A 23,211-nucleotide genomic window follows, 5' to 3' on the forward strand; every position below is an offset into this window, starting at 1 on the left:
GTCCCCCATTGCCCGGGCAGTTCTAAGGTAGTGGAATCAGCTTGAGATGCGGGACAAAGTGCTGTACCGCCAAGCACACATGCCTACCAAACAACGGGACATCCTCTAAGTTGTGGTCCCCCAGTCTCATATTTTGCAAGTCTTTCAGGAACTCCTGAATGTAGTCCCATCGTAACAAAATTACGTCATCACGTTCTGAAAGATCGGATTTTTCGCCAACTTGGCCCGACTGTGTGTATGCAACAGTTTCGGACACAATCCATCGGACTAAATCCGACGGGCAAAATCCGACGGATTTGGTTGGCAAAATCTCCGACTGTGTGAATGTGGGCTGAGACAAACGCTGTTGGTCCATCTTTACCCATTGCACTGCCGTACTGCACAGGACTGTGAGTGACTCCCTGTGTGGCGTTCCCCCTATTTACTGGGCATATGAGAAACATTCTGTTACAAGGGTCATTAGCTGGTATTACATGATGAAGCTTGTAGGCCTTTATTAGAAGCTGTGAGCCTCACTCTGGGCTCGGTATGTAAATCAAGAACAAATCACAAAGATTGGACTCACCGATATCACATGTGAAGGTGACAACAGCAGATTGGATATCCGGAATTATCTCCACATCGAAGTCTTCGTCTGCGACCTTCTCACTGGTATTCTCCACCAGGAGGTTTAACATCTCAAGAGCATCGCTGTCCTTGACGTTCTCGATGAGAACCAGAGAGGATGTGAAGACTTCATCATCTGGTGCGGCTGTAACATATCAAAATATATTCCTGAGGAAAGTCTTTTAGAGTGATTATTTTAATCTATATCACGATGAACATAATGACTTAAAGAACATTCTGAGAACCATCGGCAGAGATTGTGCTTCTTTGTTAAGTCACTGAACTCAATCACCAGGACAGGGTGAGAGTTGGTGACCTCAGAGTGGAGCCATTGTTCCTTCTAATTGTGGAGGACCAACTGAAAAGAAATGTGGGATATAAAAACATAGAGGCTTTCTGAGAGGATCCAGCCGGAGCTGCTCAATCACAACCAATTGTTGGAAGATTCTGAGACAGACCCAAAATTCCATTATTGGAATATATCTCCACCCCGGGGCTGACCCTGAACACACTGGAGGTAATATATCTCCATCCCGGGGCTGACCCTGAACACACTGGAGGTAATATATCTCCATCCTGGGACTGATCCTGAACTCACTGGAGGTAATATATCTCCATCCCGGGGCTGACCCTGAACACACTGGAGGTAATATATCTCCATCCCGGGGCTGACCCTGAACACACTGGAGGTAATATATCTCCATCCCAGGGCTGACCCCAAACACACTGGAGGTAATACATCTCCATCCCAGGACTGACCCTGAACACACTGGAGGGAATATATCTCCATCCCAGGACTGACCCTGAATACACTGGAGGTAATAAATCTTCATCCCACGACTGACCCTGAACACACTGGAGGTAATAAATCTCCATCCCAGGACTGACCTTGAACACACTGGAGGTAATATATCTCCATCCCAGCACTGACCCTGAACACACTGGAGGTAATATATCTCCATCCCAAGACTGACCCTGAACACACTGGAGGGAATATATCTCCATCCCAAGATTGATCCTGAACACACTGGAGGGAATATATCTCCATCCCAGGACTGACCCTGAACACACTGGAGGTAATATATCTCCATCCCAGCACTGACCCTGAACACATTGGAGGGAATATATCTCTATCCCAGGACTGTCCCTGAACACACTGGAGATAATATATCTCCATCCCAGGACTGACCCTGAACACACTGGAGGTAATAAATCTCCATCCCAGGACTGATCCTGAACACACTGGAGGGAATATATCTCCATCTTAGGGTAGAACTCTATGGAGGAGTTATATCTCCCTATTGCCATGAATAATAGGAATGACGGACAAAGGAAATGAGAGGAAATCTTTCTAATGGAACTCCAGATTGCAGTTAAAATTATACTGGGGTTCTAATCCTTCCCCCCACTCCATCCAAAATTAAAAATAACATTTTTTGACTTAACACTTGAAATAATTTGGATTTGCAGGAATTCTCTGTAAATGTGAAATCTGTAATTTTGGTGCAAAATTGAGAACGGCAAAATCAGCAACTAAAGCGCAATGGAAGCACCTTAGCAGTCAATGGCAGAGCGGTCTCAGACACCTTATCCTCTCCCTTCCCCCACTCCCATCTATAGGATCTATAGGACAGATATTACTCTAGACGTTCAATGAATGATTTCTTACGTTTGTCCTCGGCACGGCCGGACTGCGAACCCTGAAAATAGAAGATAAACCGATATGAGTCATTTCCAGAGATTCTGTTCAGTTCATTGTAACAATTCTTATTTCCACAACAACAGAATTGAGTTTGTTACTTAAAGAGGACCTTCCATGGAAAATGGAAGATCCACTTCTCTGCCCCCCCCCCCCCCCACCTATAAGCTTCCCTTGTCCGGTACCAGCACAATCCAAGGTCCCTTAGCCCATCCAGTCACTTGTCGAGACATCAGTGTAGGGTGGGAAACATCAGACTGTTTATTCAAACACAGGCACACAGAGATAGTGTCTGGCTGGGCCCAGCCCTTCCTTCTCTGAGCTGGCCGCTTAGCTGTCGGCTAATTGCCAGCTCCTATCTCTCCACACGGACTCACCTGCTGATGATCCTGCTCATCAGTCCTGCCTACTTAAGCCGTCTAGCCCAGATGATCTCTGCCTTTGCGTTGGTCACATCTCTAGAGACGCTCTCCTGCATTCCTGTTAAAGACTTGCTTGGCTGACATCCCTTCTGGCTCCAGATCCTGCTTGTTGTTCCACTACGCTGATCCCTGGCTCCCCGACTTTCTGGCTTGTCTGACTATCTGCTCCTGTTACCGAACTTTGGCTATGTTTTGACTACGTTTGTTCTTTTTTACTTTTATTATTAAACAAGTGTGATTTAACTGTACTTCTGTCTCGGTCTGATTCATGGTTTCTGACAGATATACACTCAAAAGGACAACTTCTTTGCATAATGGCACAGGGCAGGGTAACACTACATTCAGTAACAAGAGACACAGGTATATTCAAACGTCTCATCAGTAGACCGTCTTGTCAGCAGTGAGGGCTGTTGGAGGAATACCCCCCTCCCCTCCCTCCACCCTGCCCCCGGTCTACATGCCAGAAACACATAACAACAATGGTGACCGATAATAGTTCCACAAGCCCCGCTGGGAGAAGTGTGACTGCCCCGTAACTTTAAATCTGGGTAACAAAGTGCTGTATGGTCGGTGAAAACAGTGTTATTTCCAATGTCAGTGTCACAAGGAATGACCAGGGCACATCAGGGAAATATACCCAGAAATAGTCCCATACAAGCACATATCAGGAGATAACTTGGCTGGTTCAGGGGACAGGTAATCCAGGGAAACAAGGACAGAGACTAAACGGGACTGCTACTGTCACAAAACCATCCCCCTCCAAAAAGAAAACTTACCTTGGCCCGGTCTCTGATGCTTCCTGGAGGCACGGGGGACTTCACTGTCCCCCCAGACATAGCGGGGAGCTCAAAGTTTTGGGAGAATGCACTCCAGCCTGCCGCAAGAGCCCGTTCTTGCTGGATGTGGAGCGCCCAGCTCTAGCACATAGCATGGTGACATCACATGTCCCACCAGGAAGCATCAGAGGGTGGGGCCAAGGTCATGGGGGGGAACAAACAGTATGTTTTCAAATGGTTTTCCAAAGCTACAGTATTTTTGTTGGGGGACAGGAAGCAAAGTAGCAAACCTTTCATTTATAGCAGGAGTCTCCAAACTTTCTAACCAAAGGACAAGTTTACTTCAGTTTTTAGGGGGGCTGGACTGTGACCAGCAGCAAACATCATTTTCTTATGGAATCAGTGGGGTAAACAATGCCCCATCTTTGGTATAAGCCCTTGTACACACGGTAGGAGATTCCATCGGAATGTGTCCTATCGGACCGTTTTGTTGGATATTCTGACTGTGTGTGGTCTGCATCGGACTGTTTCCATCGGAATATCCGTCGGACCAAATTTTCCAACTTGCTGCAAATATTTTCGGACAAACTGGTCCAATCGGACATACTCTGATCATGTGTAGAGAATTCCGATCGGACAAAGTGCCACGCATGCTCAGATCAAATTCCTACATCAAAGCTATTGGCTTCTAGCCTGAACGTAGTCCCATCGTAACGAAATAACGTCATCACGTTCTGAAAGATCGGATTTTTCGACAACTTAGTCCGACCGTGTGTATGCAACAGTTTCGGACAAGATCCGTTGGACAAAATCCGACTGACAAAATCCGACGGATTTGGTTGTCGGAATCTCCGACCGTGTGTACAAGGGCTTAGAGTGAGGAACAATGCGCCATTGTTGGTGTCAGTGGGCAGAATAGTGTCTAATGGTGGGAAGGTTCGTACCCCAAGGACTGGATAAAGGCAAGCAAAGGGTCGCATTTGGCACCCCCCCAGGCTGCAGTTTGGAGACGTAAAAAAATTTATTGGATCAACCAAAAATAATAAATACTATAAATAAATTATAATGTTCTAATTAATCACTAAATTCTGGAAGATTCCCACCAAAAAAGTGACCCTACCAACCCTAAGGCACATCAAACAAAACAGGGAGAAGACAGTTCTCCCCAGAGGGGCGATTCAGACACTGTGATTAATTACTACATTTATAAAATAGAAAAATACACACTAATCAAAAAATTCCAAGACAAAGTATACTTCAAGTGTATCCCACAGATATATTAAATAAGGTAACGTTGTTGTGTTAAAATAGGGGGGGGGGGGGGGGGGGCGTAGCTGCACATACACACCATGCTCACAAACACACACTCTCATATGCACCAGTTTATCATTGAAGTTGATACTATAAATTAATTAGAATCGGTGAACATATGGCAACTGGTAGGTGTTTGTGGCAATTCAGTGAGGTCATGAACAAACAGGCAGTCCAATAATGAGGTCATGAACAAACAGGCAGTCCAATAATCTGAAAACCGGCTAATTAAACACAGTTCACAGTGACTCCATGAATGATAATGATCCCTTCTGTAAAGATTAAAGGTTAGCCTTGTTGACAGAGGTCTGAGATGCGGAGTGTAAATTATGACTATAGATATAGTCAGGGAACAGTCAAACACAGATCTGTATATTTCTGAAGCCAATGCACATAGATCTCCACAGCAAAGCAAAGCAGTAGGATGGGGAGGAAAAGCAGGAGCAAAGCGTCACGTGAGGTTTAAATGTGTGTCCAAGACACGCTCACCATTTATCCATTTCCTGGCCGCTTTCCGCTACCTCTACCCATCAATGTCAATCAAACCCAATCTGGGATAAGTAGTCCGGTATAGAGATCCACTGTGCAAATGACATGCTTAGATAAGCACTCCGAACGGCTTGTGTATTGAAAGTCCCGCCGTGTACACTCCGCTGGCTTCCGCCACTCAGTCCTCGCTCGTGTAGTCAGCTGACACTCCCCCAGGCAAAGCACTGACGCCACGCTCTCCGACGCGTTTCGCTAGCCAATAGGATGCTAGCTTCCTCAGAGCTGGGAGGAGTCTTGGACCGGCTGTTTAAATAGTGATAATAATACCAGCACACAGTGCAATACCAGTATGTGGCCACAAGATGTCAACCATCCTTCCTCCCATACATAACTTTCAGCAAGAAAACCTAATTGCCATGATGGTTTGGGAGGCCCGCAAGTGCGCCATTCGAGGTCTTCTGATCAAGATCGGTGCACGGCTCAAGAAGGAGAGATTGCAGCAGACTCTCGACCTTCTGAGCAAAATTAGGGCCCTGGAAGCCACACACAAGCGATTGTTAGCCACACAGGCACTGGCGGACCTCACCTCCCTGAGAAACCAACTGAGGGCTCTGGCATTGTTTAGGGCTAAAGCAGTTGTTGCAAAATGCAAGCGCTCCTTTTATGAACACGGCAACAAATGTGGTAAGATACTGGCCAGGGCTCTGAGAAGCAAGAGGGCCTTTATCCCGGAGATATTGGGGGAGAGAAATTCTTAAGTTTATGCCACGGAGGAAATAGCGGAGCAGTTTTGCAAGTATTATACCTCACTGTATAACCTGCCGCATCAATCCTTGGAAAGAGATAGGTCCCTGGAACGAGAGGCCATTTGGGATTACATCCAAAAATCGGGCCTTCCCCGGTTGCCAGAGGAGGCCTTGGCAGCCATGGAGGCGCCCCTCTCAGGGGAAGAAGTAACTCGTGCCATTGCCCAAATGTATAGTGGTAAAGCCCCGGGCCCGGATGGATACTCACTTCCCTACTACAAGATCTTCGGGGTCCTGTTACGCCTGCATTTTTTTAGCTGCCTTTAACGAGGCAGGAGAGGGTGGGTCTCTTCCAGATGATACCCTACGGGCCTTCATAACGGTGATTCCCAAAGATGGCAAAGAACCCCTTCACTGCCAAAATTTATTCCAGTCCTTCGGCCCAAGTGAAGGTCAATGGCCAACTGTTGTCTTCGCTCAGGATATCCAACGGAACGAGGCAGGGTTGTCCCCTGTCGCCGTTGATCTTTATCCTGACCCTGAAACCTCTCCTCCGACTAGTCAGAGAAAATCCTAACATAACGGGACTCCATCTTATCGCCACTATGAAAATTGCGGCTTTTGCTGATGATTTACTATTTTTCCTAACCAACCCCCTGACATCCTTTCCAAACCTAATGGCAGAAATGAAGAAGTATGATGAACTCTCATTCTTTAAGGTTAACTACCAGAAATCAGAGGCGTTAAATGTCTCTCTGCCGACCTCTCTGGCAACTTTACTGAGGGTGGACTTCCCCTTTAAGTGGGCTAGATCCAGTGTAGTGTCACATTTTGCTGCCTATCACAGGATGCTGCGGAAGTGACGTTGCCGCCAGAAATTGCGTACTGCGCATGCGCGATGCGCGATGCGTTCCAAACACTCGCGCCGTGCGTTCCAACATAGTTTCGGCAATACAGTTAAGCGAAACCATCACATAATGTTACGGAAGTGATGTTACACAGAACACAAACACTGGGCCGTACGTTACAACACTAATACTTCCCTTGTTACCTAGTAGGTTTTGCATTGCTGGGACTTGTAGTGCCTATCCTGAGCTACATGCTTCAATGTTCAGTGTCATCCTTATCCCCGAGCTTCAATTTTCAGTGTCCTCAACCCTATCCCCGAGCTTCAATGAAGCATGTAGCTCAGGATAGGCACTACAAGTCCCAGCAATGCAAAACCTACTAGGTAACAAGGGAAGTATTAGTGTTGTAACGTACGGCCCAGTGTTTGTGTTGTGTGTAACTTCACTTCCGTAACATTATGTGATGGTTTCGCTTAACTGTATTGCCGAAACTATGTTGGAACGTACGGCGCGAGTGTTTGGAACGCATCGCGCATGCGCAGTACGCAATTTCTGGCGGCAACGTCACTTCCGCAGCATCCTGTGATAGGCAGCAAAATGTGACACTACACCAGCATCAAATATTTAGGTATTCACCTGCCGAACAAGACGGAAGACATCTTCCCTCTCAACTTTCCCCCTCTTCTGACAGATATCAAAAAAGATCTCCAAACCTGGCAAAAGGGTATGTTTTCCTGGTTTGGACGCTGTAGTATTATCAAAATGAATGTCATGCCCAGAATACTATATCACTTACAGGCACTCCCAATTAGAATACCGAGCCTCTATCTTTGCATGGTGAATAGAGCGTTAGTTATGTTTATTTGGGCCCAAAAACCAGCAAGACTGGAGCAATCTATTCTACGTCTACCAAAACTGCGGGGAGGGATGGCTCTTCCAGATGTAAACTTGTACCATATGGCATGCCACATGACGAGAGCCATAGATTGGGGCCGACACGGAACACTTAAACAATGGGTCCAGGTGGAGCGGCTCCTCTCCGGAGTGGATCTGGAGGGGCTACCCTGGTGCCAGCAGAATCTTCCAAGTCGCGCTATACTTCATCCCACGGTAGGTGAAACATGGCGGATAATCCAAAAAGCTGTTTGAGAGCATTCAGCATTGGCGCCAGCCAAGCCCCTCTCCATTAATGCCTGTGATTGGCAACCCGGCCTTTAGCCTGGGTCTCAGGGATGCCAATTTCCAGAATCTAAAGGAGGTAGGCAGATCTCAACTTCGCCACTTCATCAGTGATGGTAAGTGGATGACCAGGGAGACCATCATGCAGGACTCCCTTCTTGCGAACCTCACATTCTGCCAGAAGCTCCAGTTGGCTCACATTTTGGGATCACAATCCACCCCGACCCCCTATGGGAGGGCCCTGATGCCCTTTGAGCTTCTGTGCTCGGAGCAGGAGCCAATCCGCCATATGATCTCGCAGGCATACCAAATCCTCGTTCCACCCCCAGAGGGTTACAGACCCCCCTACATAGCCAAGTGGGAATGTGACTTGGGTATACAGTTAAATGAGAGACAGGTGGAGAGGCTTTTCCTCTTCTCGAGTAAGACCTCGGTATGTGCCCAACAGCAGGAATGGGGGTACAAGATATTATCTAGATGGTATTACACCCCAACCAGGATACACAGGATGTTCCCTCAGTGCACGCACCACTGTTGGAGATGTGGAGAGGAGCCCGGCTCTCTCTTACACATCTTTTGGTCCTGTCAGCTTATTACAATGTTCTAGACAGAGGTACATGGCATAATGCAAAGGTTCACGGATCGGGTGCTGCCCCGGTCCCCTGAGTTCTTTCTCCTACATCATCATACCATACCGAGCAGGGCCTATCAGAAATCTATTTTACTCCTGCTGGTCACGGCAGCAAAAAGTTGCATCCCCCTGTACTGGAAGCGGAAGGAGCCCCCGGGGGTGGATGTCTGGTTGAAAAAGGTGGTGGAGATTAACAAAATGGAGGACCTGGTGGCAACAGATAGAGGTACTAGAGAGAAGTTCCTCCAAAAGTGGTTCTATTGGCTAGAGTTCTACTACGCTGAAGATTATGCTCGGCTGATGGCGCGCTCGGCCACTTAGGTTGGCGGACCTGGAGTGGGTTGCTGCAGCCCGGTGGAGAATCTGGGGGCAAGACTTACTTTCCCTCTTCTCTTTGCCCTCCCCCCCCCTCTTCCACATAAAGTTCAGCTTTTTTCCTAAAACCCCTTTAACAAACGGACGACCTACAGGTTGTCCCTACCCCTAGGTGAAAAAGGAGTGGACTAAAGAGTCACCACTTGCAGGATACAACGAGCCTTTGGGCAAACTTGAGTATCACCCAATCTGGCAGATCATAAAACATAGGTACAGTAGTTATGACTAAGCCACAGTCGTTGGTGTTATGTTGTTAACTCTGTGTAACTGGGTGACACCCCCGGTATTATGGATTATGTGGTAATTCCTGTAATTCATATGCTTATGTATGTATTTGTAGTCTATCTCAAATAAAGAATAAAAAAAAGAAAAAAGAAAAAAAAAGAAACCTAATAGAGTGCACAGACATTTCTAAACTGATTAAACCGAAAACTGCACTCCGTATTCAAGCCAAACGGTACCATTGAGTTTAGATAATACATCCACATCATCCCAGAATATCCACAGAGTCTGACCATCTCCTGTAGTCCTCTGTAGGATTATTATATCAAATCAGGGCTTTTTTTCCCAGTGGGAACGCAGGAAACGCAGTCCCAGCACCTCCAGCATTGAATATATGTAATGGCAAGGGGTGTTGGTGGCCTATCGTTGCTGGCTGCTGGGGGACCTATAGTTGCAAGGGCAGATCCATTGCTGCTGGGGAGGTCTATTTTTGCTGGGGGGTGGGGTCAATTGTTTTTGGGAGGGATCTACTCTTGAGGGAGAGGTCTATTGATGCTGGCTGCTGGGAAATCTGTTGTTGCTGGTGGGGATCCAGTGTTGATGGGGAGATGTCTATTGTTGCTGGCTGCTCGGGATCTGTTATCATTGGGGAACATCTGTTGTTGCTGGGGGGGGTCTTATGCTGCTAGGAGGGAATTACTATTGAGGGAAGGGTCTATTGATGCTGCCTGCTATGAAATCTATTTTTGCTGGGGGGGTGGGGGTCTATTTTACAGCTTTTATTGTTATCATAAACAAATTCCATTTCAATTGTTAGCAACGCAAATGATACTTGGTTCTGTATTCTCTAAAAAGGGGTGGCACTTGGTGGGTAGGGGGTTGTACACTTGGTTATGTGTTCTCTAAAAGGGGTGGCACTTGGCAGGTAAGGGGTGGTACTTTTCAGGTAAGGGGTGGTACTTTGCAGGTAAGGGGTGGTACACTTGGTTCTGTATTCTCTAAAAGGGGTGGTACTTGGTGGGTAGGGGGTGGAACCCAGGGACAGTGCTCAGAGGGGGCAGTATCTGCACCTATTCTCTGAGAAAACAAAGCCCTGTATTAAATACTGTGTGGTGGCCCCTTGGAGATGTCAAGGGCCAGAGTGGAAAGACCCTATACCTCATTAGATGACCACCACTGATTTAAAGTGTATCCATGTTGGCAGGTGCAGTCTGTTCTCGGCTGTATTTGGGGCTCGACCAGAGCGATACTGCAGCTGGAGAGGAAGTCAAGAAAAACGTGATTTCTCTATGGCTTCCTGGTCCCCTGAGGCGGAATTGCGGTTGGCTATGTTGCATCCAGGTGACTCTGGCAGCCATCTTGGTTCAGCAGAGCCTTTTTTAGTGCCTGCCCTCAGGCTTTGGTGCGTGTTTTGTGAGTGGATAGTGTAGGCAAAAAGCTCCCATCTGTCAGGGAAAGTCAATAGCGGTAGGGGAAGGTACCAGAGAAGTAGGGACAGACTAGGGACCCACCATTCTACATCATAATCTTCCCCATTAGGTTCAGGTTGGCCAGGCCGTATTCCACCCTTGGAGATAGATGACGTCGGTGCATCAGAATGTCAAACCACAAACACCTCAATGGGAGAGCGCCGCTGAGGGAACCACTCACCGTCCCGATCAATGCAGAGATGAGATGCTGACAGCGTCTGTTTCAGAGGATGGAATGCTCCTGTCCCAAGCGGGGAGACTTTCCTGTCCTCACTGGAACCTTTCCCTGCCACTAATCACTTTCCCCCAACAATCAGGGTCTCTCTCCTTACATTAGCCACTTTGCAAACGCACACCAAAACCTGGGGGCAGCAGGGATGTATAAAGGCTCTGCTGACCCAAGATGGCTGCCAAGGTTCACATGGATGCAGCATAGCCAATTGTAACACTGCTTCCATGACCCAGGAGACCATAGAGAAACAATTTTGCCCTTGATTTCCTCTCCAGGCTGTGGTACCACTCAGATTAAGTGCCAACTACAGTCCATAGACACAAATTTTGTAATTTGCAACCGCAATCCCTAAAAATGATCTTCTTTTATTTGCTCCCTTTAGCTCTGTTAAATATCCCATTGGAAGTGTTTTGTTATATCTGCCTTCTTTGCCCCAAATGAAGTAGAAGTGTGAATTATATATTGCATTTGCAACCAAATATATTCTTTATTCGAGTTTATATTTCCCGGAATTCCTCCTAAATGGGGGGGCGGGGGCTTCCAGTGCCACTGATCACAGGGGATCAATACTGATTGCACAGTTCTTTTCATCTGATCAGTCGTTAACCTCCAAGAACAAGAGGTGACTATTGGTGGAAATGTTGGAATTGGGTGACTGTGGCCCCGTGTCTAGGAACCCCTTCAGATGATTGCAGAGATTTCATGGAAAATGTATTTTATGATACACCTACACACAATTCCATAATCCAAATGTAGAGATCGTTTCCAGCAGGTTTACTTACGATGGCCGATCCCAGTGTGTCCTCTGGGGTGTTGGGCCTCTCAGTATTCGGCAGTGAGACATTCAGAGGTATTTCTTCCCCATTGGGCAGTTTCAGCAGATGGTTCCCTTTCTGGAGGACTCGATCCCGGGCTGGAAGACAAGGAGAACCATGATGAGGATTTTCTACAGGAATGTCACCGGTCACATGACCAAAGGGCTGCTTGTCAGGTGGGCCGCCCCCAGATTAGGATAACTGTGCCACCCCATAGGACCACACCTCCTCATGGTGTCACAGCTCCACCCACATTATTAAATGTTGAAAATTATATCCGGTATGTATGAAAGAGCACACACGTGTTTACACACACGGATCCACGTCCCGGCTCTGTTACCGGGTAATTGTGAGTCCCCAACGATGCGCACGCTCTCCATAATGCCGGGAAGGAAAGGACGTCATATGACGCCCACCCGGAGGGAGGAACAGTTCCTGCCGCCGTCATTTTACAATACGGCGGTCGGGAACTGGTTAAAAAAAAAAGAAACAAAATCCTGACTTGCTTTGCGAGCGTTGTCTTGCAAGACGAGCAGGATATGAGCCTCTGGGGTGTGCAGTACTGCATTTGTGCAGAGGTGTGGGGGGGCGCTGAGTGTTCGAGTGTTTTTGGGTGCCTCTGAGTGTTTGAGTGTCTCCGGCGCCCCCCCCCCCGCACCTTTGGCCACAGGTGGTACTACATAGACACAATCAGTGACTGTGGAACAGATTATCTGAGTTTCCATTATTTTCTATGGGGAAACTCGCTTTGATATAGGAGTGCTTTGGATTACAAGTATTCTTCAGGAACGGATTATGCTCGTAATCCAAGGTTCCGCTGTATTTGCTTTTTGTTTTGAGGGAAAGGAGCTGTCATTTCTCGGGAGGGGAGAGATTGGGTCAGACGTGTGTCGGAGATCAGCAGGCTTCTTTTCCTTCTGGTGGGTCATCGGGCATCATGACTGATGTGGATCTGGATGTTGTGATTGTCAGTGGATGTCTATCATGGGACTTTTCTTCTGGGTTTTTTATTAACGGACTTGTATTTACTACTTCCTTTTTTTGTTAATGAGTAGGGGTAATACAGGGGGGACTGGTATCTGGGGGGCCCTTTAATATTAAAGTGGGATTCTATATTCTAAAAAAGCCTCCACCTGCAGACCCTCACAACCACCAGGCCAGGGTTACAGGGAAGAGGCCTTTGTCCTCATCAACATGCAGACAAGGTGCTTTGTCATGAAGGACCTCCCCCTCCCCCCCCCCCCCCCCCCCGACATGTATGCAGAGGGTATGTGGTCTGGTATGGGTCAGGGAGGGGGGAGGTAAACTGATATGGCTTAGGGCCTGATATGGCTTAATCCTTTTTTTTTTTATTGCGTGTGGTTCCCCCTTAAAATCCATATCAGACCCCAAAGGCCTGGTATAAAAGTTAGGGGAACCCCATGCTGTTTTTTTATTCTTTTTTTTTTTTTTGCGTCCTTCCTCCCTTACCATCAATGCTAGACCCTCATTGAGGATATGGGTCTGGGGGTATTTTTAGGGTGAACCCCACATCATTTGTTGTTGTTTTTTTTTGTGGGGTCCCCCGTTACTATCTATGTTTATGAGACCCTCATCTAGAATAAGGGTCCGGTATAGAGGAATGGATCCCCCCCGACTCTTTCTTTACAAACAGAACACAACGGCAGGGAACTGTCATTATAAATGTCGGTGTTGCTGTGGGGGGGCTGTACACATCGTACAGAAGGGGGCACTTTACAGGCTGGGGGAGCCCCCCCCCTCCCCCAGGCAGGTTATTTAAAGGAATTTTGGAATTTTTAAGTTTCACTTTAAGCATTATTATAATTGCTGATTACCGCCTAAAGAATTTAAAAACTTTTTTTTTTTGCTTCAGTACATGTCCCCCGGGGACGGCACCCAGGACGGCGCCCAGGACGGCGCCCAGGACCTTCTCCCTCCTGCCGTTTGTTTGCCAGTCCCTTGTATATTAGTCTAGATCAGACTAGCGGACCTCCAGCTGTTGCAGAACTACAATTCCCATGAGGCATAGCAAGACTCTGACAACCACAAGCATGACACCCAGAGGCAGAGGCATGATGGGACTTGTAGTTTTGCAACAGCTGGAGGTCCGCTAATTGCATATCCCTGGTCTAGATGGCCAGAACTGATTTTTAACATTTGGCTCCCATGGATTTCAATGCGTTTGGATTCGGCACCCGAATTTTAGTTATGTTTTGCCAACCCGTCTCTAATCCAACCCAACCCAACCCAACCCAACCCAACCCAGGTATGTTCACCTCAATCCTATCAGGCAACTGACATTCCCTGAGGGAGCTGAGCAATAGACGCTTCACATTCCTCTCCTCTTATCAGCCGGGATTCTCCGATAACTAATATATCTTCATTGTGTCACGGAAAATAATTATATGACTTCCCATTCTTCCCCCGGAGGACAAGAAATGACACCTACCAACCCACCTGACACCTCCGACAGAACAACCACCGTCATCTGTACAGGGATAGGCAACACACATACCGGAAATATCACATACTACTTACCTCCCTCCTCCTTGTAGTGTATGAGGATCCCCTCCAAGCTCAGTACTTACCTCCCTCCTCCTTGTAGTGTATGAGGATCACCTCCAGTCCTCAGTACTTACCTCCCTCCTCCTTGTAGTGTATGAGGATCCACCTCCAGTCCTCAGTACTTACCTCCTTCCTCCTTGTAGTGTATGAGGATCCCCCTCCAGTCCTCAGTACTTACCTCCCTCCTCCTTGTAGTGTATGAGGATCTACCTCCAGTCCTCAGTACTTACCTCCCTCCTCCTTGTAGTGTATGAGGATCCCCCCTAGTACATTATACTACTCCCCCATTACCTTCCTTTCTCCTCCTTGAAGTTTCATAGTTAGTAAGGTTGAATAAAGACACCAGTCCATCCTGAGTGAGTGTCTACAATTGTCCCCATCCCTGTACATTGCACACTCACATCGCTCCCTACCCTCAAGGAGCCACAATCCAAGGTCCCCATTCATATACTAGGACCAGTTTTGGACAAAAGCCAATTAACCTACCTGCATGTCTTTGGAGTGTTGGAGGAAACCGGAGTACCCGGAGGAAACACACGCAGGCACAGGGAGAACATGCAAACTCCAGGCAGGTAGTGTCGTGGTTGGGATTCGGACCAGTGACCCTTTCTTACTGCTAGGCGAGAGTGCTAACCACTACACCACTGTTACCTCCCTCCCCCTTGTAGTGTATGAGGATCACCCCTAGTACATTATACTACTCCCCCAGTACCTACCTTTCTCCTCCTTGAAGTGTATGAGGATGTATCCCCGGCTGCAGTCGATGTCTCGGATCTCACATTCTCCTCCATTGGATTTGTTCCTCTTCTGGAAATACAGCAGAAGTTTATTTTTTGATTTCTTCAGTCTCTCTGGGCCGTCACCCCACTGGAGGCAGATGGGGTACGGGTACTGGGGGTCCCCCATCCCTCTTGCAGTGAAGGTTGCTCTGGCCAGGTGAAGGTTTATATAGTGCGGTGTATGTTGTGTGTTGTGGGTGTGGAGCAGGAAATGTCTCGGAGCTGATCTAGTTTCTGTTTCGTTTCTGTCTCTCTCACTCGGATATCTCCTCCTATTTGGGAAACGTCCACCAGGGAGGTGATGTGAGGTGAGGCATTAATTAGTATCAGAAGCAGATACACACAGGTTACATACGCCGCCATCGTTAGAGCGAGAGAAATAATTCTACCACCAGACCTCCTCTGTAACTCTAAGCTTTTAAAACGTCACCTATGGAGATTTATAAGTACTGAAGTTTGGCGCCATTCCACGAGTGTGCGCAATTTTAAAGCGTGACATGTCAGGTATCTAATTGCTCGGTGTAACATCATCTTTTATATTATACAAACAAATCGGACTAACTTTAGTGTTTTTTTATTTTTATTCATGAAACAAAAAAAAAGACACGTTTAAAAAAATCGCTGCTCACATACCGTGGGACATAAAAAGTTGCAACGACCGACATTTTAATCCCTAGGGCAGTGATGGTGAACCTCGGCACCCCAGATGTTTTGGAACTACATTTCCCATGATGCTCTTCCACTCTTCAGTGTAGTTGAGTATCATGGGAAATGTAGTTCCAACCCATCTGGGGTGACAAGGTTCCCCATCACTGCCCTAGGGTGTCTGCTAAAACAATATATATAGAATGTTTGGGGGTTCTGAGTAATTTTCTAGCAAAAAAAAAAAATGATGATTTCTACATGTAGGAGAGAAGTGTCAGAATTGGCCTGGGTGGGAAGGGGTTAATTGCCATAAATAATATACAAATAATTATTATATATTGTTTTTAAAGGTAATTTACTATATTTTCGAAATCTGTAACTCAAGCAGGGGGCTTAACAGACAAATTACTGAAGTTTCACCTCCGCACACACAGACCTCCGCACACACAGACCTCCGCACACACAGCTCTCCGCACACACAGCTCTCCGCACACACAGACCTCCGCACACACAGACCTCCGCACACACAGCTCTCCGCACACACAGACCTCCGCACACACAGACCTCCGCACACACAGACCTCCGCACACACAGCTCTCCGCACACACAGCTCTCCGCACACACAGACCTCCGCACACACAGCTCTCCGCACACACAGCTCTCCGCACACACAGACCTCCGCACACACAGACCTCCGCACACACAGACCTCCGCACACACAGACCTCCGCACACACAGACCTCCGCACACACAGACCTCCGCACACACAGACCTCCGCACACACAGACCTCCGCACACACAGACCTCCGCACACACAGCTCTCCGCACACACAGCCCTCCGCACACACAGACCTCCGCACACACAGCTCTCCGCACACACAGACCTCCGCACACACAGACCTCCGCACACACAGACCTCCACACACACAGACCTCCGCACACACAGACCTCCGCACACACAGCTCTCCGCACACACAGCCCTCCGCACACACAGTCCTCCGCACACACAGACCTCCGCACACACAGACCTCCACACACACAGCTCTCCGCACACACAGTCCTCCGCACACACAGACCTCTGCACACACAGCTCTCCGCACACACAGACCTCCGCACACACAGCTCTCCGCACACACAGCCCTCCACACACACGGACCTCCGCACACACAGACCTCCGCACACACAGCTCTCCGCACACACAGCTCTCCGCACACACAACCCTCCGCACCCACAGCTCTCCGCACACACAGAACTCCGCACACACAGACCTCCGCACACACAGACCTCCGCACACACAGCTCTCCGCACACACAGCTCTCCGCACACACAGACCTCCGCACACACAGACCTCCGCACACACAGACCTCCGCACACACAGACCTCCGCACACACAGCTCTCCGCACACACAGCTCTCCGCACACACAGACCTCCGCACACACAGACCTCCGCACACACAGACCTCCGCACACACAGACCTCCGCACACACAGACCTCCACACACACAGCTCTCCGCACACACAGACCTCCGCACACACAGACCTCCGCACACACAGCTCTCCGCACACACAGCTCTCCGCACACACAGACCTCCGCACACACAGACCTCCGCACACACAGACCTCCGCACACACAGACCTCCGCACACACAGCTCTCCGCACACACAGCTCTCCGCACACACAGACCTCCGCACACACAGACCTCCGCACACACAGCTCTCCGCACACACAGCTCTCCGCACACACAGACCTCCGCACACACAGACCTCCGCACACACAGACCTCCGCACACACAGACCTCCGCACACACAGCTCTCCGCACACACAGCTCTCCGCACACACAGACCTCCGCACACACAGACCTCCGCACACACAGCTCTCCGCACACACAGACCTCCGCACACACAGCTCTCCGCACACACAGCTCTCCGCACACACAACCCTCCGCACACACAGACCTCCGCACACACAGACCTCCGCACACACACACCTCCGCACACACACACCTCCGCACACACAGACCTCCGCACACACAGACCTCCGCACACACAGACCTCCGCACACACAGCTCTCCGCACACACAGACCTCCGCACACACAGCTCTCCGCACACACGGACCTCCGTACACACAGCTCTCCGCACACACAGACCTCCGCACACACAGCTCTCCGCACACACGGACCTCCGTACACACAGCTCTCCGCACACACAGACCTCCGCACACACAGCTCTCCGCACACACAACCCTCCGCACACACAGACCTCCGCACACACAGACCTCCGCACACACAGACCTCCGCACACACAACCCTCCGCACCCACAGCTCTCCGCACACACAGCTCTCCGCACACACAGACCTCCGCACACACAGCTCTCCGCACACACAACCCTCCGCACCCACAGACCTCCGCACACACAACCCTCCGCACCCACAGCTCTCCGCACACACAGCTCTCCGCACACACAGCTCTCCGCACACACAGCTCTCCGCACACACAACCCTCCGCACACCCAGACCTCCGCACACACAGCTCTCCGCACACACAGCTCTCCGCACACACGGACCTCCGTACACACAGACCTCCGCACACACAGACCTCCGCACACACAGCTCTCCGCACACACAACCCTCCGCACCCACAGCTCTCCGCACACACAGCTCTCCGCACACACAGCTCTCCGCACACACAGCTCTCCGCACACACAGACCTCCGCACACACAACCCTCCGCACACCCAGACCTCCGCACACACAGCTCTCCGCACACACAGCTCTCCGCACACACGGACCTCCGTACACACAGCTCTCCGCACACACAGACCTCCGCACACACAGCTCTCCGCACACACGGACCTCCATACACACAGCTCTCCGCACACACAGACCTCCGCACACACAGCTCTCCGCACACACAACCCTCCGCACCCACAGACCTCCGCACACACAACCCTCCGCACCCACAGCTCTCCGCACACACAGACCTCCGCACACACAGACCTCCGCACACACAACCCTCCGCACACCCAGACCTCCGCACACACAGCTCTCCGCACACACAGCTCTCCGCACACACGGACCTCCGTACACACAGCTCTCCGCACACACAGACCTCCGCACACACAGCTCTCCGCACACACGGACCTCCATACACACAGCTCTCCGCACACACAGACCTCCGCACACACAGCTCTCCGCACACACAACCCTCCGCACCCACAGACCTCCGCACACACAACCCTCCGCACCCACAGCTCTCCGCACACACAGCTCTCCGCACCCACAGACCTCCGCACACACAACCCTCCGCACCCACAGCTCTCCGCACACACAGCTCTCCGCACACACAGACCTCCGCACACACAGCTCTCCGCACACACAACCCTCCGCACCCACAGACCTCCGCACACACAACCCTCCGCACCCACAGCTCTTCGCACACACAGCTCTCCGCACACACAGCTCTCCGCACACACAGCTCTCCGCACACACAGACCTCCACACACACAACCCTCCGCACACACAGCTCTCCGCACACACAACCCTCCGCACCCACAGACCTCCGCACACACAACCCTCCGCACCCACAGACCTCCGCACACACAACCCTCCGCACCCACAGCTCTCCGCACACACAGACCTCCGCACACACAGACCTCCGCACACACAGCTCTCCGCACACACAGACCTCCGCACACACAGCTCTCCGCACACACAGCTCTCCGCACACACAGCTCTCCGCACACACAACCCTCCGCACCCACAGACCTCCGCACACACAACCCTCCGCACCCACAGACCTCCGCACACACAGCTCTCCGCACACACAACCCTCCGCACACACAGCTCTCCGCACACACAGACCTCCGCACACACAGCTCTCCGCACACACAGCCCTCCGCACACACAGCTCTCCGCACACACAGCTCTCCGCACACACAGACCTCCGCACACACAGCTCTCCGCACACACAGCCCTCCGCACACACAGACCTCCGCACACACAGCTCTCCGCACACACAGCTCTCCGCACACACAGCCCTCCGCACACACAGCTCTCCGCACACACAGCCCTCCGCACACACAGCTCTCCGCACACACAGACCTCCGCACACACAGCTCTCCGCACACACGGACCTCCGTACACACAGCTCTCCGCACACACAGACCTCCGCACACACAGCTCTCCGCACACACAACCCTCCGCACACACAGACCTCCGCACACACAGCTCTCCGCACACACAACCCTCCGCACACACAGACCTCCGCACACACAACCCTCCGCACCCACAGCTCTCCGCACACACAGACCTCCGTACACACAGCTCTCCGCACACACAACCCTCCGCACCCACAGCTCTCCGCACACACAGACCTCCGCACACACAGACCTCCGCACACACAGACCTCCGCACACACAGCTCTCCGCACACACAGACCTCCACACACACAGCTCTCCGCACACACAGACCTCCGCACACACAGCTCTCCGCACACACGGACCTCCGTACACACAGCTCTCCGCACACACAGACCTCCGCACACACAGCTCTCCGCACACACAACCCTCCGCACACACAGACCTCCGCACACACAGCTCTCCGCACACACAACCCTCCGCACCCACAGACCTCCGCACACACAACCCTCCGCACCCACAGCTCTCCGCACACACAGCTCTCCGCACACACAACCCTCCGCACACACAGACCTCCGCACACACAGCTCTCCGCACACACAACCCTCCGCACACACAGACCTCCGCACACACAACCCTCCGCACCCACAGCTCTCCGCACACACAGACCTCCGCACACACAGCTCTCCGCACACACAACCCTCCGCACCCACAGCTCTCCGCACACACAGACCTCCGCACACACAGACCTCCGCACACACAGACCTCCGCACACACAGCTCTCCGCACACACAGACCTCCGCACACACAGCTCTCCGCACACACGGACCTCCGTACACACAGCTCTCCGCACACACAGACCTCCGCACACACAGACCTCCGCACACACAGCTCTCCGCACACACAACCCTCCGCACACACAGACCTCCGCACACACAGCTCTCCGCACACACAACCCTCCGCACCCACAGACCTCCGCACACACAACCCTCCGCACCCACAGCTCTCCGCACACACAGACCTCCGCACACACAGCTCTCCGCACACACAGCTCTCCGCACACACAGCTCTCCGCACACACAGCTCTCCGCACACACAACCCTCCGCACCCACAGACCTCCGCACACACAACCCTCCGCACCCACAGACCTCCGCACACACAACCCTCCGCACCCACAGCTCTCCGCACACACAGACCTCCGCACACACAGACCTCCGCACACACAACCCTCCGCACACACAGCCCTCCGCACCCACAGACCTCCGCACACACAACCCTCCGCACACACAGCTCTCCGCACACACAGACCTCCGCACACACAGCTCTCCGCACACACAGCTCTCCGCACACACAGCTCTCCGCACACACAGCTCTCCGCACACACAGCCCTCCGCACACACAGACCTCCGCACACACAGCTCTCCGCACACACAGCTCTCCGCTAGGGTTGCCACCTTTTCCTCAAGTAAAACCCGAACACTTTAGCGGCGCACAGCAATTTTTTTTTAATAGTGTAAACTATACCTATATTTTTCTATTAAATAACATTTCTAGTCATATGAAGTTAAAGAGGGATTCCACCAAAAAAAAAAATATTAAAAGCCAGCAGCTATAAATACTACAGCTGCTGACTTTTAATAAATGGACACTCACCTGTCCCGGGGTCCAGCGATGCCGGCAGCCGAGGCCGATCGACCGCTCGGGTCTTGGCTGCTGCCGCCACCATTCTAGGTGAGGGAATCAGGAAGTGAAGCGAATCGGCTTCACTTCCCGGTTCCCTACTGCGCATGCACGAGTTGCGCCGCGCAATAGGAAATCTCTGCGCTGTCACTGGGACCCGTGTGTGTCCCAGCAGACAGCGCGGCAGGGCAGGAAATGGCGTAGAGTCCCACGGGAGTCTATGCCCGGAAGTGGGTGTAAATACCTGTCTTAGACAGGTATCTCCACCCCCCTCCCCCCTGAAAGGTGTCAATTGTGACACCGGAGGGGGGGAGGGATCCGATCAGCGGAGGTTCCACTTTAGGGTGGAATCCCGCTTTAATAACAAGAGTCCCCCTTTACATGAGAGTCCACAGAGTTCCCCTTTTACATCTGAACTCATAGCCCCTGTACACACGGTCGGAGATTTCCACAACCAAATCCGCCGGATTTTGCCCGTCTGATTTTGTCCGTCAGATTTTGTCCGAAACTGTTGCATACACACGGTCGGACTAAGTTGGCGAAAAATCCGAACGTTCAGAACGCGGTGACGTAATTTCGTTACGACGGGACTACATTCAGGCTAGTAGCCAATAGCTTTGGTCTAGGAATTTGATCTGAGCATGCGTGGCACTTGGTCCGATCAAAATGCTCTACACATGATCGGAGTATGTCCGATCGGCCCACTGGGTCGGGAAATATTTCCAACATGTTGGAAAATTGGGTCCGACGGATATTCCGACTGAATCAGTCCGATGCAGACCACACACAGTCGGATTATCCGACGACACGGTCCGATAGGACACATTCCAACGGATTCTCCGACCGTGTGTACAAGGGCATAGAGTTCACTTTCACTGTAAGGGGGGACTCTGCAGACTCTGATGTAAGGGAGAACTCTGGGGCCTATAACATAAGTGATGCTCTGGGAACCATGATTTATGGGGGGGGGGGCACTGAGGACTCTGATGTAAGGGGAAACACTGTGGCCTCTGGTGTAAAGGGGAACTCTGATGTAAGAGTTGCTCTGAGAGCCCTGATTTGCCTTAGTGTACTTACGCAGATGTGGGAGAGAGAAGGGGGAGACTTCAGTCACAGATAGGGATGGATGGTGAGCTCAGAGCTGTAAATCGAGCCCTCTCTCCTCTCCCGCCTATGTGTGTGTTTGGGGGTGGGGGGGTGGGGGGGTTGTCAGTGCTGGCTTTGGGCAGTGAGAAAGGGTGTAACACACACTCTAAGCCAGAAACCCTGCTGGTAAGCCATAGCCCAGTCTAAATAAAGTGTCCGGGTTTCAGGCAGTCTGAAACCTGGACACATGATTCCAAACCCGAACTGTCCGGGTGAATCCTGGACAGGTGGCAACCCTACTCTCCGCACACACAGACCTCCGCACACACGGACCTCCGCACACACAGACCTCCGCACACACAGACCTCCTCACACACAGCCCTCAGCACACACAGACCTCCGCACACACAGACCTCCGCACACACAGCTCTCCGCACACACAGCTCTCCGCACACACAGACCTCCGCACACACAGCTCTCCGCACACACAGCTCTCCGCA

The 23,211-nt window shown here is 51.1% G+C and overlaps 1 protein-coding gene across 4 annotated transcripts in view; it reads right to left on the reverse strand.

The window, feature by feature from the left end:
* LOC143925142 (protein mono-ADP-ribosyltransferase PARP14-like) overlaps window positions 1-15,401 on the reverse strand; it is a 391,904-nt gene extending 376,503 nt beyond the window's left edge. For 3 of the 4 annotated variants that reach the window (XM_077449758.1, XM_077449759.1, XM_077449756.1), the window contains exons 1-4: window positions 15,102-15,401; window positions 11,788-11,918; window positions 2,276-2,306; window positions 566-751 (exon numbers count right to left, since the gene is read on the reverse strand). In XM_077449758.1, the coding sequence (XP_077305884.1) occupies window positions 566-751; window positions 2,276-2,306; window positions 11,788-11,918; window positions 15,102-15,291 (538 nt within the window). In that variant the 5' untranslated portion in view covers window positions 15,292-15,401. The remainder of the gene's footprint in view (window positions 1-565; window positions 752-2,275; window positions 2,307-11,787; window positions 11,919-15,101) is intronic. The other variant, XM_077449757.1, reaches the window with a different exon arrangement.
* Between the last annotated feature and the right edge of the window lie 7,810 nt (window positions 15,402-23,211).

Source organism: Lithobates pipiens, unplaced genomic scaffold, assembly GCF_037356315.1.
Source record: "Lithobates pipiens isolate NorthernLeopardFrog02 unplaced genomic scaffold, aLitPip1_a1.2 Scaffold_22, whole genome shotgun sequence".
Lineage (NCBI taxonomy): Eukaryota > Metazoa > Chordata > Amphibia > Anura > Ranidae > Lithobates > Lithobates pipiens.